Raw genomic sequence first — 15618 nt, 5'->3', positions numbered from 1 at the left:
TCATCCAAATCACACACACACACACACACACACACACACACACACACACACACACACACACACACGTGCGCGCGACCATGCGACCACAGTCTCTGGCTGCCAAGGCCACACTGTGAGCTTAAGTGCCTAAATTTGAGGGGGGGGGGGGGCGGAGGCAAGGAGACGGGGGTGGGGAGTGAGGGAAGCAATAGTGTATGGGTGGGGGACGGCATAGTGCTGCTTGAGGGTGCTTTCAGAGACAAGGTGGGGAGATGTAGAGCACCCAGATGCAGTTCTGAAGTTAGATGGAGGGTGGGCAGAGGAACAGAAAAGGAGAGAAGTAAGAAGAGTGTGGGTGCGTTGGTGGAATAGAGGGCTCTGTAGTGCTAGAATGTGAACATGGAAGGGGACAGGAGGGTGAAGGACAATGGCTAATGAAGGATGAAGCCATATATATATAAATCACCTAGTAGATAGTGTCGGAAGTTCCATGCGGCTTTTCGCAGATGATGCTGTAGTATATAGAGAAGTTGCAGCATTAGAAAATTGTAGCGAAATGCAGGAAGATCTGCAGCGGGTAGGCACTTGGTGCAGGGAGTGGCAACTGACCCTTAACATAGACAAATGTAATGTATTGCGAATACATAGAAAGAAGGATCCTTTATTGTATGATTATATGATAGCAGAACAAACACTGGTAGCAGTTACTTCTGTAAAATATCTGGGAGTATGCGTGCGGAACGATTTGAAGTGTAATGATCATATAAAATTAATTGTCGGTAAGGTGGGTACCATGTTGAGATTCATTGGGAGAGTCCTTAGAAAATGTAGTCAATCAACAAAGGAGGTGGCTTACAAAACACTCGTTCGACCTATACTTGAGTATTGCTCATCAGTGTGGGATCCATACCAGATCGGGTTGACGGAGGAGATAGAGAAGATCCAAAGAAGAGCAGCGCGTTTCGTCACAGAGTATTTGGTAACCGTGATAGCGTTACGGAGACGTTTAGCAAAGTCAAGTGGCAGACTCTGCAAGAGAGGCGCTCTGCATCGCGGTGTAGCTTGCTCGCCAAGGTTAGAGAGGGCGCGTTTCTGGATGAGGTATCGAATATATTGCTTCCCCCTACTTATACCTCCCGAGGAGATCACGAATGTAAAATTAGAGAGATTCGAGCGCGCACGGAGGCTTTCAGACAGTCGTTCTTCCCGCGAACCATACGCGACTGGAACAGAAAAGGGAGGTAATGACAGTGCCACGCAAAGTGCCCTCCGCCACACACCGTTGGGTGGCTTGCGGAGTATAAATGTAGATGTAGATACGGATATAGTGTATGTTCGGCGGTAGTGGAACACCACTGTGGGAAGGATAGTGTATAGGACATTCCTGATTTCAGGGCACGGCGAGAGGTAGTTGAAAACCTGGCGGAGAACGCAATTCAGTTTCTCCAGTCCTGGGTAGTACTGAGTCATGAGGGGAATGCTCCTTCGTACCCAGATAGTGGTACTTCAGGAGGTGGCAGGTGACTGGAGAGATGCGGAACAGGAGATCTGTTTCCGTGCAATGTTGGGAGGATAATGACAGCCTGTGAAGGCTCACAGTAAGACCATCGGTATATTTCAAGAGGGTCCATTTATTGCTACACGTGTGACAGCCACGGGATGTGGCTAGGCTGTACAGAAGCCACTTCTTTGTATGGAACAGGTAGCAGCTGTCGAAGTGGAGGTATTGCTGGTGGTTGGCAGGTTTGATATGGATGGAGGTATTGATGTGGTCATTTTTGGGGTTGAGCTTGTAATAGGACTAGTTATAGGGTGGTTAATAAATGCTATGATAACACTAAAAGTTTAGCAGATTGTATACTATCCAGTCTAAATAGGTAATGGACAAAAGTTAGAAAGCATGGTTTTTCTTAGTTTCTATCAGCAAATTAAACTGTATGGTGCACTTATATACTGAATCAACATCATTAACATTATTTCAGGTCATTTAACTGTAACTAAAAGAAAGTTGCAATTAGTTAGAAAACCTGATGATGTGAATTAACATCCTATCATACATTTCAGCAAAATTTATTATTTCATTCTTGTGATTGCATTACTACATACCAATAGAAGTGTTTGGCAAAAAATACCAATGTTTTTATAAAACAAATAATTAATTAGTAAAATTCATAAATTTCAACTTCTTAAAAGAGACTTTCGGAACATTTATCAGTCATCTGTCATTTAATGTGGCTTGTGCACTTTATGTATCATGTCAATAATGAGAAACCAATCAGATCACTTGTAATCAAATTTTTCATAAATGATTCTTGAACATTCTGATGTAAATACAATTGACTTTCAGTCAATTTAATACTACGAAATTATCAAACAGAACTTTACCCTGAAATTCTGTTTTGGCACTTTGTACTGTGTCTCAGTTAATGTCAGGAATAAAATCCAATGTGAAATCAAGATATAATTAATGATTTTAAGATAGGTACTGTTATTGTAACTTAAAAAAAAAAAGAAAAAAGAAGAAGAAGAAGAGGAGGAAAAAAGAGAGAGAGAGAGAGAGAGAGAGAGAGAGAGAGAGAGAGAGAGAGAGAGAGAGAGAGAGAGAGAGAGAGAGAATATTTAGAAATGTAATCAGAATTAATTATCATTTATTGTTGTTAAAATTCTACTAACAGTTTGTTGTAAACCATTAACTTTTCGTTATAAATCAGTAAATGTAATTGTTCTAGACAATAGTCCAAAGAACATATATATTGTTAAGAATGGGTATATACTGAACGGGGCAAAGCACTTTACGTCAGTCGTAGTTTGGTCAATGTAATTACCTAAGTCTTTAACAGTTGCTGTGTGAATATCTTTTTTAATGCTTATGGAAAATACATTTGATGTTCAAAGGATTCATCAGTATGTTGGAAAATATTGTTTTAACATCCTAAGTTTGCTTCATGTCTGAAATCCATGCAAATCTGCAATATACATCCCCTAATGGACTTTATTGGTGGAGTATATTCAACAGTTCCAAGCTAAGTATTCACTGCAAAAACTACATCACTCTCATATTACGATGAATCTCTCGTAGTGAGAAGTATTTTAGCCAGAACTGCTGTTGGAGTAATGTTAAAAGGTCAACATAGAAGAAGGTGGTTTGTTGGGTTGAGGAGGACCAGATGAAGCGAATGGGGAAGAAGGGGTTGAGGTTCTGGGGGGAATGTGGATAGGGTGTCCTCATCCTTGATCCAGATCATGAAATGTCAGCAATGAGTCTGAACCAGGGGCAACACTGAGGATTACAGGTGCTTAGAAAGAATACCTCTAGCCCCATACAATCTCCTTATCCTCATTATCCACCCCCAGCAGCTTGCTGCTCACATCAACCATAGGCAGGCTCCAGCACCCAGAGTGTGTATGAGCTGTGCCTGTGTGAGTCTTCTACTTCAAAAGGACTTCGTCTAAAAGCTTAATATTTTAGCAGTCTTTTTCAGATTGCCTACCTGCAACTCAACTCCTCTATGTGGTGAGTAACAATTTATCCTGTACATATTATTGTTAGTGTCTATTCTTATATACTGACACTTGGTGTATTTACCATGTACTCAGCAGCATATTACTGAAGTGGTGCATCTGATTTAAAAATAATTGTTCATAGATGTACATAGCACATGGTACAGTAGCTCTTTGTTGTAATACATTCAGTTACATCGGATGGTTACAGTCTCTCAAAAAGCCCATGAAGATTGAATAAGTTGTAGTATTTTCTGCATGTGGAGACATGATACTTGGCGGGGAGGGGGGGGGGGGGACATTTGTTTTCCATTGGCTTACCACTGGCTTACTCTCTCGTCTAAAATGATTTGCTGATTGTGAAACCAATGACATGGAAGAAATTTGTGATTTAAATTATCTTCCGATAAAACAGTCGCACAAAGAATTAGGAGAGTCTGTGACGCGTATCGCATGGAGGTGTATGGGAAGATTTTCTATGGCAGAAGAACACACACGAAGGGGCACGAGTGTCGTCTATCTCATGTTCAATCCATCAACCATCATCTTCTGTGAGTAGCAGGTTGCAGAGTATCTTGGCATTGTATAATGGAATGTTACTGTAAACAAATCCTCCAAAGAGGATGCCTTGGTACTTTTAAGAGATGGCCCGAGATCCTTAACATCTACATCTACATCGACATCCATACTCCGCAAGCCACCTGATGGTTTGTCGTGGAGGGTACCTTGAGTACCTCTATCAGTTCTCCCTTCTATTCCAGTCTCGTATTGTTCGTGGAAAGAAGGATTGTCGGTATGCCTCTGTGTGGGCTCTAATCTCTCTGATTTTATCCTCACGGTCTCTTCGCGAGATGTACGTAGGAGGGAGCAATATACTGCTTGACTCCTCGGTGAAGGTATGTTCTCGAAACTTCAACAAAAGCCCGTACCGAGCTACTGAACATCTCTCCTGCAGAGTCTTCCACTGGGTTTATCTATCATCCCCGTAATGCTTTCGCGATTACTAAATGATCCTGTAACGAAGCACGCTGCTCTCCGTTGGATCTTCTTTATCTCTTCTATCAACCCTATCTGGTACGAATCCCACATTGCTGAGCAGTATTCGAGCAGTGGGCAAACAAGCGTACTGTAACCTACTTCCTTTGTTTTCGGACTGCATTTTCTTAGTATTCTTCCAATGAATCTCAGTCTGGCATCTGCTTTACCGACGATCAACTTTATATGATCATCCCATTTTAAATCATTCCTAATGCCTACTTCCAGATAATTTATGGAAGTAACTGCTTCCAGTTGCTGACCTTCTGTATTGTAGCTAAATGATATGGGATCTTTCTTTCTATGTATTCGCAGCACATTACACTTGTCTACGTTGAGATTCAATTGACATTCCCTGCACAATGTGTCAATTCGCTGCAGATCCTCCTGCATTTCAGTACAATTTTCCATTGTTACAACCTCTCGATATAACACAGCATCATCAGCAAAAAGCCTCAGTGAACTTCCGATGTCATCCACAAGGTCATTTATGCATATTGTGAATAGCAACGGTCCTACGACACTCCCCTGCGGCACACCTGAAATCACTCTTACTTCAGAAGACTTCTCTCCATTCAGAATGACATGCTGTGTTCTGTTATCTAGGAACTCTTCAATCCAATCACACAATTGGTCTGATAGTCCATATGCTCTTACTTTGTTCATTAAATGACTGTGGGGAACTGTATCGAACGCCTTGCGGAAGTCAAGAAACACGGCATCTACCTGGGAACCCGTGTCTATGGCCCTCTGAGTCTCATGGACGAATAGCGCGAGCTGGGTTTCACACGACCGTCTTTTTCGAAACCTGTGCTGATTCCTACAGAGTAGATTTCTAGTTTCCAGAAAAGTCATTATACTCGAACATAATACGTGTTCCAAAATGCTACAACTGATCGACGTTAGAGATATAGATTTACAGTTCTGCACATCTGTTCGACGTCTCTTCTTGAAAACGGGGATGACCTGTGCCCTTTTCCAATCCTTTGGAATGCTACGCTCTTCTAGAGACCTACGGTACACAGCTGCAAGAAGGGGGGCAAGTTCCTTCGCGTACTCTGTGTAAAATAGAACTGGTATCCCATCAGGTCCAGTGGCCTTTCCTCTTTTGAGCGATTTTAATTGTTTCTCTATCCCTCTGTCGTCTATTTCGATATCTACCATTTTGTCATCTGTGCGACAATCTAGAGAAGGAACTACAGTGCAGTCTTCCTCTGTGAAACAGCTTTGGAAAAAGATATTTAGTATTTCGGCCTTTAGTCTGTCATCCTCTGTTTCAGTACTATTTTGGTCACAGAGTGTCTGGACATTTTGTTCTGAACCACCTACCGCTTTGACATAAGACCAAAATTTGTTAGGATTTTCTGCCAAGTCAGTACATAGAACATAGAACCTCGTACAAAACAATAAAAGCATAAATAAATAGATAAACAATGAAACTTACCATGTAGTATTTGATGCATATTCTGTTGAGACCATGTCCTGTAACAAGTAATGGTTGTACCATATAAATTCAAGAAGTTATGAGACACACAATAATAAACTATCACAGAAATTTGATTATTCAACAACACTGGTTATCGACAATATACAGAAAAAGTAATAAAAATTTAGTCTCTGTCAGCAGAAATTACTTAGCAGTTCCAGGTTATTACTCTCAACAGTGTAGGCACCTACAGCATCAGTCTCTTACATGTCACCATGTCCCCCAAGTACATGAAACTTGTGCTAGAAACTTTACAGTCATGAACATGTTGGGTTAAGAAATCAAAATTATGTTGCACAGAATAATTTATATTCTTTCTCACAGGACAGACTATTGTGAACACTAATAAAAAGTGATTCTCTCCCATAATGTAGCTGAACAGCACTGCCCATGACACATCTACAGTTCAGGATTTGAGAACAGATGCATTGTGTATAAACAATAATGTAATCTTGCTCATTCAGTTTAGTTATAGCAGGCAGCCCATGACTGAAGAATTCAAGGCACATAAAACAAAGAATACCATCTCCAACCCAGATCATGAGAATTACTCAAATGTAAGGCATATGTTCATGTTATGGAAACAGAATGCAAATTTAAAAGTGCGAAAACCAAGGAGAATAATGTTGCCACCTTCAGCCCTGACAGCTGTTAACACCACATACATCCTCCAGGGCATTGTACAGTCATCTCTATATAGTGGTACTCCATCCTCTGGGGTGGCAGTGGGAGGGGGAGGGGGGGAGTAATTGTAAAGTTCAATGAAATGCCCCACGAGTATTCATGCTCCACTAGAAAAATAGTTGTCCAGTGGTACACAATCAAGTGGATAGGCACACCACTGAGTACTGTCACTTGCTGAGAACAACCAGATATGCCAGTACGGTAGGGCCTTATGACCTGTCCACCTTGCATTACACAATCGCCAACATCAAAATCGTAGCACCATCCTTGATGTTCTTCACAAACTTGTTACACACTTTCATCAAACTGTGCTGTCAGCAAACAAGATTGCATGAATTGGCTCAGCACTTTTGTTGCAATTTTAGCTGAAAACTTGGACTGTGGTCATTCTAGGAACTATACATACCATATTTACTCGAATGTAAGCAGCACTCGAATCTAAGCCGCACCTGAAAAATGAGACTGGAAATCAAGGAAAAAAAAATTTTCCCGAATCTAAGCCGCACCTGAAATTTGAGACTCGAAATTCAAGGGGAGAGTAAAGTTTTAGGCCGCACCTCCAAATCGAAACAAAGTTGGCCCATTGTAATATGAGACACAATTTAGGACGAATGAATAACGATACAGCTACAGTTGTTTGGTTCGCGTGGTAAGCTTAGCAGTTAAGCTTTGCCAGGTAGCCATTGCTATGCGTTGGGCGCTCCGTCCATATTTATATGGGTACCCTTCCTTTTTCATGTGCTTCGTCTGGTTTGGATTGATTGCTTATTTTTCTTTGATCTGATAAGTGCCGTTCTCTTTGTTATAGGTGTTTACATCACTCTAAGCTGAAAATGCATTACTGTGCTGTGTCATGCACTGTTCGTCGCATTCTGATAATCAGTGTTTACGACCTGTCCCGCTCGCGGCATGGCTTGCTTTTGTGTGCGCTACCGCCGCTTACAATTAAAAATAGAAAGAGACAGGAATCGTCTCATTAGCGAAACAATGGCAAGAGTGCTATTTGTTGTTAGTTACTAACACTGCTGCTTTCTTTGACGATGATCAACAAGAACCAAATAATAGACTGCGTATGATAGATGATGTTCTGAACGAGAGTTTAGCGAAAATTTTTCTCCGTTTGAAAATCTTTGCAGACGCCTCTTTAGTATATAACATTCTGCACAGAAATTAGTCATCTTAGATTTAAAAATCTAGTCAGTTCACGTGCTTCATTTCTGACTGTATCACTATTAGGCATAAGAATAATACGAATATAAACATGAAATGATATGTATATTCTTCCGCGTTTGCTGTTGTCTCACTCTAGTTTCGTAGTTTATTAAGCAGACAGGATTTAAATGAGATAGCAGCAAACACGAAACAATACATGGTAAAATGTTTATATACGTATTATTCTTATGGTGAAGAGAATACTGCATGTGATTCACAATTCATAAAAGTTCCTATTAGCAACCATCTCTTCTCATGGGTAGAAATAATTCAGAACGTAGAGTTGGCCATATTGACAAACTTCCCAAACAGTCTTGCCAGTCGGATTTTCGTAGTACAGTACATTGAAATGTTGCTACTTTCGAAGATGAACAATACGGAATTTGTATTTACTTCGTTGGATAATGTATGAAAATGCAGTGATCGAAACTCGGGGCGGAGAAAAAATCTCGTCTTCCACCGGTTTTTTTTTTTTTTTTTTAATTTATTTACTGACGCAGAGGTTTTGGCGCCAGTATTTATCTTTGTGCCTGAAAAGCATGCCTGTGAATCGCTACATATATTCGACGGCAGAAGTTAGTTGTGGCGGCACCTACCAACATTTTTCAGAACTTCCGCTTACTTTGCACTCGATTCTAAGCTGCAGGCGGTTTTTTGGATAACAAAAACCGGAAAAAAGTGTGGCTTAGATTCGAGTAAATATGGTATACAAGGTTCAGGTAAAGTGAAAGTCTGTTTCTGTTCTCCTGTAGCTTCTGGCTACAACCACTTCAGCTGCATCCAAGGGACCTGCACCTATTGACTGTGTTGCCACGACCAAATCTCCTGTATTGTGCCCATTTGTCTTTTTATGCTCTGCTCAGACACATTAATTGCATTCAATACTGAGCACCTGTGATTGTTTCACTCGGTTTTAACACCTCATAGTACATGACGCCTAGCTGGTCCCACCAAATGCAGAACATGATCTCTGAGCCATGAAAATTCGGTTTGGCTGTCGACGAGGAAGCATGGCCACGACCTCCCCATGATTTTTTGCATTTAGAGTTATCGTAAAGAACCCATGTTCCGTTCCTGGTCACAATGCGATGCAGAAATCCCTTCTGTTTTTGCCTCTGAAGCAACTGTTCACAAACACACAAACACCGTTCAACGTCTCTCAGTTTCAGCTCACAAGGGATCCAAGTGGTGTAGAAAGAACAACACGTAATGTTGTCTCCGACAAAACACCGCAAGAATAGATATGTTCACGAGACTCGTGTTTGTGAAATTCAGCTTGCAGAATGCAGACAGTAAACCCATCTGCATGTTTGATTTTAAGACACTGACCACATCATCTGTGTTGTTAACTTAAGAGAGATGTTGACCTAATTTTGTGACTTTTTGAGTCGCTCTTAAGGTGTGCGTTTTAGAGTCCATGTTTACTAGATTTTGTTTTTTTGTCTGAATGATTGTTCCCATTGTATCCCTTAATACTGCTCATTCCTCTTGCAACACCCTGTAGTTGTCTACACCGTGCCTTGCCAACTTGTGCCAGTGGCAGATGCTGTACTATAATCTCTCTGATCTCACTGTGTCATTTCTTGTTAAACTTGCGAAAGTGTACATTCCTACAAGAGCCAGCCAATACATTGTTGCTGCTTCTGGAGCTCCTTTCATTTATTTATTTTATTTTTATTTATTTATTTATTTTTTGTCCTGACAGGTTTCGCAAGTGTGGCTTTCAGTTTTGCAGTGACATTTCCATCTGTCAGCCTCCTATTCTTCATTATAATCCTATACAATGACCTTCCATCACAATCACTAAACACACACTTTTGTCCATGTAGTGACCTTTTTTTTCTTTTTCACAGATTACGTTTCACTATCATTTTTCTGTACTGACGAAGTCTCATATTCTGCTACTCCCTACAGGGCAGAGGCCTCAAACAGTTGATAAATACAGTGAAACCCCGCTTTTACACTTTTCAAGGGACTTCAAAAAAATTGCGTAAAATGCGAGAAAATGTAAAATGTGGGAAATAATGTTTTATGCTTTAAAAGTTATGTATAGGATAACCCCTTGCACTTTATGTATGATAGATGTTCATTATTATCTACTAAAAACTGCTGAAGTTGCTGTAACTGGTAACAGTCTGGGAAGGAGGAACATCTGACTCAATTTCATATGCCATAATTGATGTTTTTGAAAGCCTGCAGCCATCATTCATTATTTAAATAATAAAATACTGCACTAGTTACGTATTTTTTCATGCTTAGCACGACATGTTTCGAGAATTTTAACTAATTGTCATGTGCAAATACGTAAATTAGTATTTTGTATGGTGTTTGAATACATGTTATTCTGTGTCTCTTGCACAGTAGTTGTCTTTTTGAGGTTATCAGGTACTGTGCCTCATCAGTTATGTATACACACGTACACATTTTGTGTGTAACATCACAAAAAATACATAGGTAAATACTGCACTTGACAATGAGAATATATTCTTGAAACATGTTTTGCTCCACATGAATAAAATTCATAACCAGCACAGAGTCTAAACTAAAAATATTTGAGCAACGAAAAGTGAATTATGGTATCAACTAGCGCTCCAAGTGGCCATACGCCGAAACACGCTAAATATGGTTCGACAAAGGGGTCACGATGATCACAATGATCACGAAACTGCATTTGCGCAGTAGAGACAGTTTGGAAATGGCTGTGATTGGTCACGACATCTTCATTCGAATGAACCTAGTTACTACCATCAGCCACCACACCAAGCAGAGCTTGGCAGCAGCAGGAGATATGGCTCAAACTGTTCCATCTTTTACACGTTTGCCGGTTCAAATCCGCTGAGCAGAGTGCCCTGATGACAAGAAACTTAAACACATGACATTTGTAAACACTACTAAATGGCCAACATTATGCCAGCATAATTCTCTCTCCACAAACATTTTTTCGTAATGTGTAAATTGCGGGAAAATTGTAAATATGTTGATGCAAAATAACATTGTGGGCATAGGAAATCTGAAGGGACTTATAAAAAATGTTGTAAACGGCAGGAAAACGTTAATTCTGGGAACGTAAAAGCAGGGTTATACTGTATAAGAGGTACTTTTGAGCACTATATTGCCTCTACGTCATCATGGTGTTTGGGGCAACAATACTTGTGTGACACTGTCAGAATATCGACAGGTGATGGGGTGCTGGGAGCAGATGCTCAATGCCTAGATTCCCAGAAGATACCAAAGCACTGTATGGGTTTGGAGATATGAAAGTATTTTGCAAACTACAGCACTCGCTTGCAGGGCACTTTACGCTAATTGTTGGAGCACGGAGTAAGGGAGGGGGAGCGATGGCCTTGGAGATAAGTGAGTGCTGATGCTGGTGTCAGTGAAATATGACATGCACAGCTGTCTCAATTGTTAAATGACACCACAGATAAGGTACTGATGCTGACGTCAGCGAATTCCTGGCCACAAACTGCAGTGCCCTACTACTTACTGATGTAGGCTTTTCATCCTCTAGCTATGCTTTTTATGGAGGTTTTATTATGTCTGGGCAAAATATTTATGGTTACATCATTGTTTGTAGTACAATAATTTAAAAATTTTGGAATGGGTGTCAGAAAATACCTAATGTATACAACATGTGATTTTCAATCTTATATTTCAACTTCCTTATGAAAATAAAAACTTGGAATAATGCACCTTCCCAACCAACATTTATATTGTCGCAACCAATTTGTAAGAAATACATACACATGCATCGTTGGAACAAATTCACAGTTAGGAATTGCATTTCTTTGAAGTAAGAGGTGGTATTATATTTTATACACAATGGATGATATACGCTCTGAAAGGAGCTACGGGTTTGAGCATATTTTAGCAGATATGCACAAGACTGACAGTGATAATGAATCAATTTCTGGAAATGGGGATGAGACCAATGCCGATGCAGATGTGAAGAAGATGATAATAGTACTCAGGAAACTTGTGGGCCTACTCATGTACCCAGAAATGGCCAACACAGTATCACCCGATGTGTGCAAGAAAGCTTCCAGGAATGTAATATGTGCAACTGCATATATTCCATGTCACCTCAGACAGCAATTACAGGCAGACTTTTTTATCACCAATCAAATGCTGAGTGTAATAGCAACGTATACCAATAATCAACCAGGAGATAGTAAAATTCTGCACCCATATCATCAGCACCGGATTGAGCTTGACTCTACAGAACTACAGGAATTCTTTGGTCTTCTAACAATAGCTGGTCTACATAAGGCACATGGGAAAATCTTTGAGTGAATTTTGGTCAGATTAGTGCAGTTTGCCCATTTTTTGAGCCACAATGATTTTCAAGATTTCTTGATATTTACACGAGCCTCCGTTCGATGACAAACTTAGAAGAGAAGAAAGAAATGATGCTTCTGGATCAAAAGCTGAACCCATATGGGCTGTGTCTGAAATGTTCATTGACACACACATTTTGCCTTACATCCCTAGGACTGTATGCTGTAATTTACCATCTAGTAAGGTCATCCGAAGACCAGTATCAGTTGCAAAGCGGTTTAGAAAAGATTGCTGTATGGGGTGGCAGGTGGCAGTTGACGTTAAATAACGAAAAGTGAGAGGTGATCCACACAAGTTCCAAGAGAAATCCGTTGGAATTCGATTACTCGATAAATAGTACAATTCTCAAGGCTGTCAATTCAACTAAGTACCTGGGTGTTAAAATTACGAACAACTTCAGTTGGAAAGACCACATAGATAATATTGTGGGGAAGGCGAGCCAAAGGTTGCGTTTCATTGGCAGGACACTTAGAAGATGCAACAAGTCCACTAAAGAGACAGCTTACACTACACTCGTTCGTCCTCTGTTAGAAAATTGCTGCGCGGTGTGGGATCCTTACCAGGTGGGATTGACGGAGGACATACTGCGCGGTGTGGGATCCTTACCAGGTGGGATTGACGGAGGACATCGAAAGGGTGCAAAAAAAGGGCAGCTCGTTTTGTATTATCACGTAATAGGGGAGAGAGTGTGGCAGATATGATACGCGAATTGGGATGGAAGTCATTAAAGCAAAGACGTTTTTCGTCGCGGCGAGATCTATTTACGAAATTTCAGTCACCAACTTTCTCTTCCGAGTGCGAAAATATTTTGTTGAGCCCAACCTACATAGGTAGGAATGATCATCAAAATAAAATAAGAGAAATCAGAGCTCGAACAGAAAGGTTTAGGTGTTCGTTTTTCCCGCGCGCTGTTCGGGAGTGGAATGGTAGAGAGATAGTATGATTGTGGTTTGAGGAACCCTCTGCGAAGCACTTAAATGTGAATTGCAGAGTAGTCATGCAGATGTAGATGTAGACTTATATTACAGCTGATGAGCACCTGTGTACTTTCAGGGGACAGTGTCCACTCTGTGTGTATATTTCTTCAAAACTTGGAATGTATGGGATAAAACTGTGGGCTACTGTAGACTGAGAGACCAGTTATCTCATAAATTCACAACTAGATATGGGGAAATCTGCTGAAGGAAGGAACATAAATCAAAGGAAATGAGAGGTAAATGATTTAGTTGATCAACTGAGGGTAAGTGCTACAAACATTATCACTAAATCTTTTCATAAGTTTTGATTTGGGACAGGAACCTCTTATGTAAGTCTGCAGGCTTTCGTGGCCGTTGTCACTGAAGTTAAAATCTTCTGGGTTATTAGGCCGCGTCATGTTTCTTCTAAAATGTTCGACGTTTCGACCCCTCTGCTGGGATCTTCCTCAGGATCTTTTGGTGTCCACCACTGTTAGAACACTGACAGAGACGAGTGTCGCGTCCACTTATAAAGGGGGAATCTTCTGGCGTTCGTACTGGAGAAGTGATAGTATTGGTTAAAATTCAAACGGCTACCATTTGTGGGCCATAGTCATAGGCTAATGCAGGAGAAGAGGCGTTGGTAGCTCATCTCCTGTGGATACCATTGGCGGTCGTCGTCATTGGATAGAAAGGCACTATTCCACACTTATGGTGGAGAAAGGTTATTGGTTGAAATGCCTGCTACAGCTATTGGTTGGTTGTCATCAGTGGCTAGATTCCAAACGGACAGAGCAAGAGAGGGGGGAATGTTTACCCAAAATATTATTGTCCGCCGAGGTGAGTTGCAGCGCGTTGTTTATGTCGCTCACACACCGCAGCCGCGTATTTACTTCCTTGATGGCGGGGAGCCACGATGCCGGAAGCCTATAGCCGTCCCCTCTATTGAAATTAGATGCGTTCTTAGAAATTTCAACCGCTTCTCGGACCTTTCTTCTATAAATGTTGGTTTCTTTAGCCAGTACATGTACGTTATTAAAATTGATGTCAGAGCCACAGTTCTAGTGATATTCTGCTACTGCCGATTTTGCACTTTGTTTTAGCTGCATGTGCCATTCGTGTTCCTTAATGCGTTCTTTAACAGTTCTTCCCGTTTCGTCTATATACACTTTGCCGCAGCCTCATGACACTTGATAGACGCCTGCATTGTGAAGGTAATCAGGTGCATCCATTTTCCATTGGAAAAAGTCTTTTATTTTGTTTTGACTAAAGAAAGATGTCTGAATACCATTTTTCTTTAAAATTCTGCTTATGCGGTAAGTGACCCCAGAAACGAACAGTAACCTGACAGAGTGAGAAGGCGGTTCCTCGTCATTCTTATTAGTGGTATAAATATTCCACTTAAAAGCCCTGTCGATTGAATAACTATCATATCCATTTGCCTACAATGTCCCCTTTAAAAAATTCAACTCTGATTCCAAGTTGTTGTCGTCGCTGATGTGTTGGTATACAGAAGATCTGATAACACTCTAGGTCACAGAGCGTACAGAAAGATGACTACCACAAACAGGTATTTAGATGCCACTTCGCACCACCATCCAGCCCAGAAGCAAGCAGTACTCAACACTCTGTCTTCACGTGCCCACCAATGGTAGCCATATGAATTTTATAAGTGGACGCGACACTCGTCTCTGACAGTGTTCTAGCAGTAGTGGACACCAAAAGATCCTGAGGAAGATCCCAGCAGAGGGGTCGAAACGTCTAACATTTTAGAAGAAACATGAGGCGGCCTAATAACCCAGAAGATTTTAACTTCAGGAACCTCTTGCTAAGAAACTGACACTTACAGGAACTCTTCGGACCAAAGGACAAGAGATACCAAAAGAAATGTTGCCATCAAGACAAAGGTCTCCCTTATCGGCCACTTTAAGGTACACAGAATACCGTTTTATCTTCTTATGTGTTCATATATTTTGTTGTCTACTCCACAAACATTTCATTTCATGTAAGTGAGCATGAACACAAAAAACCTGAAATAATAATGTTGCACAATTCGACAAAGCCAGGAGTTGATATGGGTGACACAATGTCTACACATTACTCAGTGAAACATGGAACAAGAAGGTGGGCACTTGCTGCGTTTTTTGATATAGTTGATTCAGCATGTCTCAAATGCTTATGTCTTGTACTATAAATTTTTAGATGATATGCAAGAAGAGAATTCCTCTCAGAACTGGGAAAAGAACTGCTCAAACCTCTCACATTTTGTGCCCCGAATGCAGAACACAACACATTCATTCAGCAACAATTTCCTCAGGCTTCAAAGATCTTCTAAAGGGCAAGCAACATGATAATCAGGATGCAGATGTTCCAAATCTGAAACAAATAAGGTGCGGTTCCTGCCCAAGGTCAGAAAACAGGAAAGTG

General features: G+C 40.8%; 1 protein-coding gene across 1 annotated transcript in view; it reads right to left on the bottom strand.

Annotated features, from left to right (window-relative positions):
• The window catches only part of LOC124553352, a 179998-nt gene that overhangs the window by 53560 nt on the left and 110820 nt on the right, over positions 1–15618 (bottom strand). The window contains exon 8 of the mRNA XM_047127226.1: positions 5960–5997. Within this exon, the coding sequence (XP_046983182.1) occupies positions 5960–5997 (38 nt within the window). The remainder of the gene's footprint in view (positions 1–5959; positions 5998–15618) is intronic.

This window comes from Schistocerca americana, chromosome 11, assembly GCF_021461395.2.
Source record: "Schistocerca americana isolate TAMUIC-IGC-003095 chromosome 11, iqSchAmer2.1, whole genome shotgun sequence".
In the NCBI taxonomy this organism is placed as follows: Eukaryota; Metazoa; Arthropoda; class Insecta; order Orthoptera; family Acrididae; genus Schistocerca; species Schistocerca americana.
This window is presented reverse-complemented; position numbering and strand designations above follow the sequence as displayed.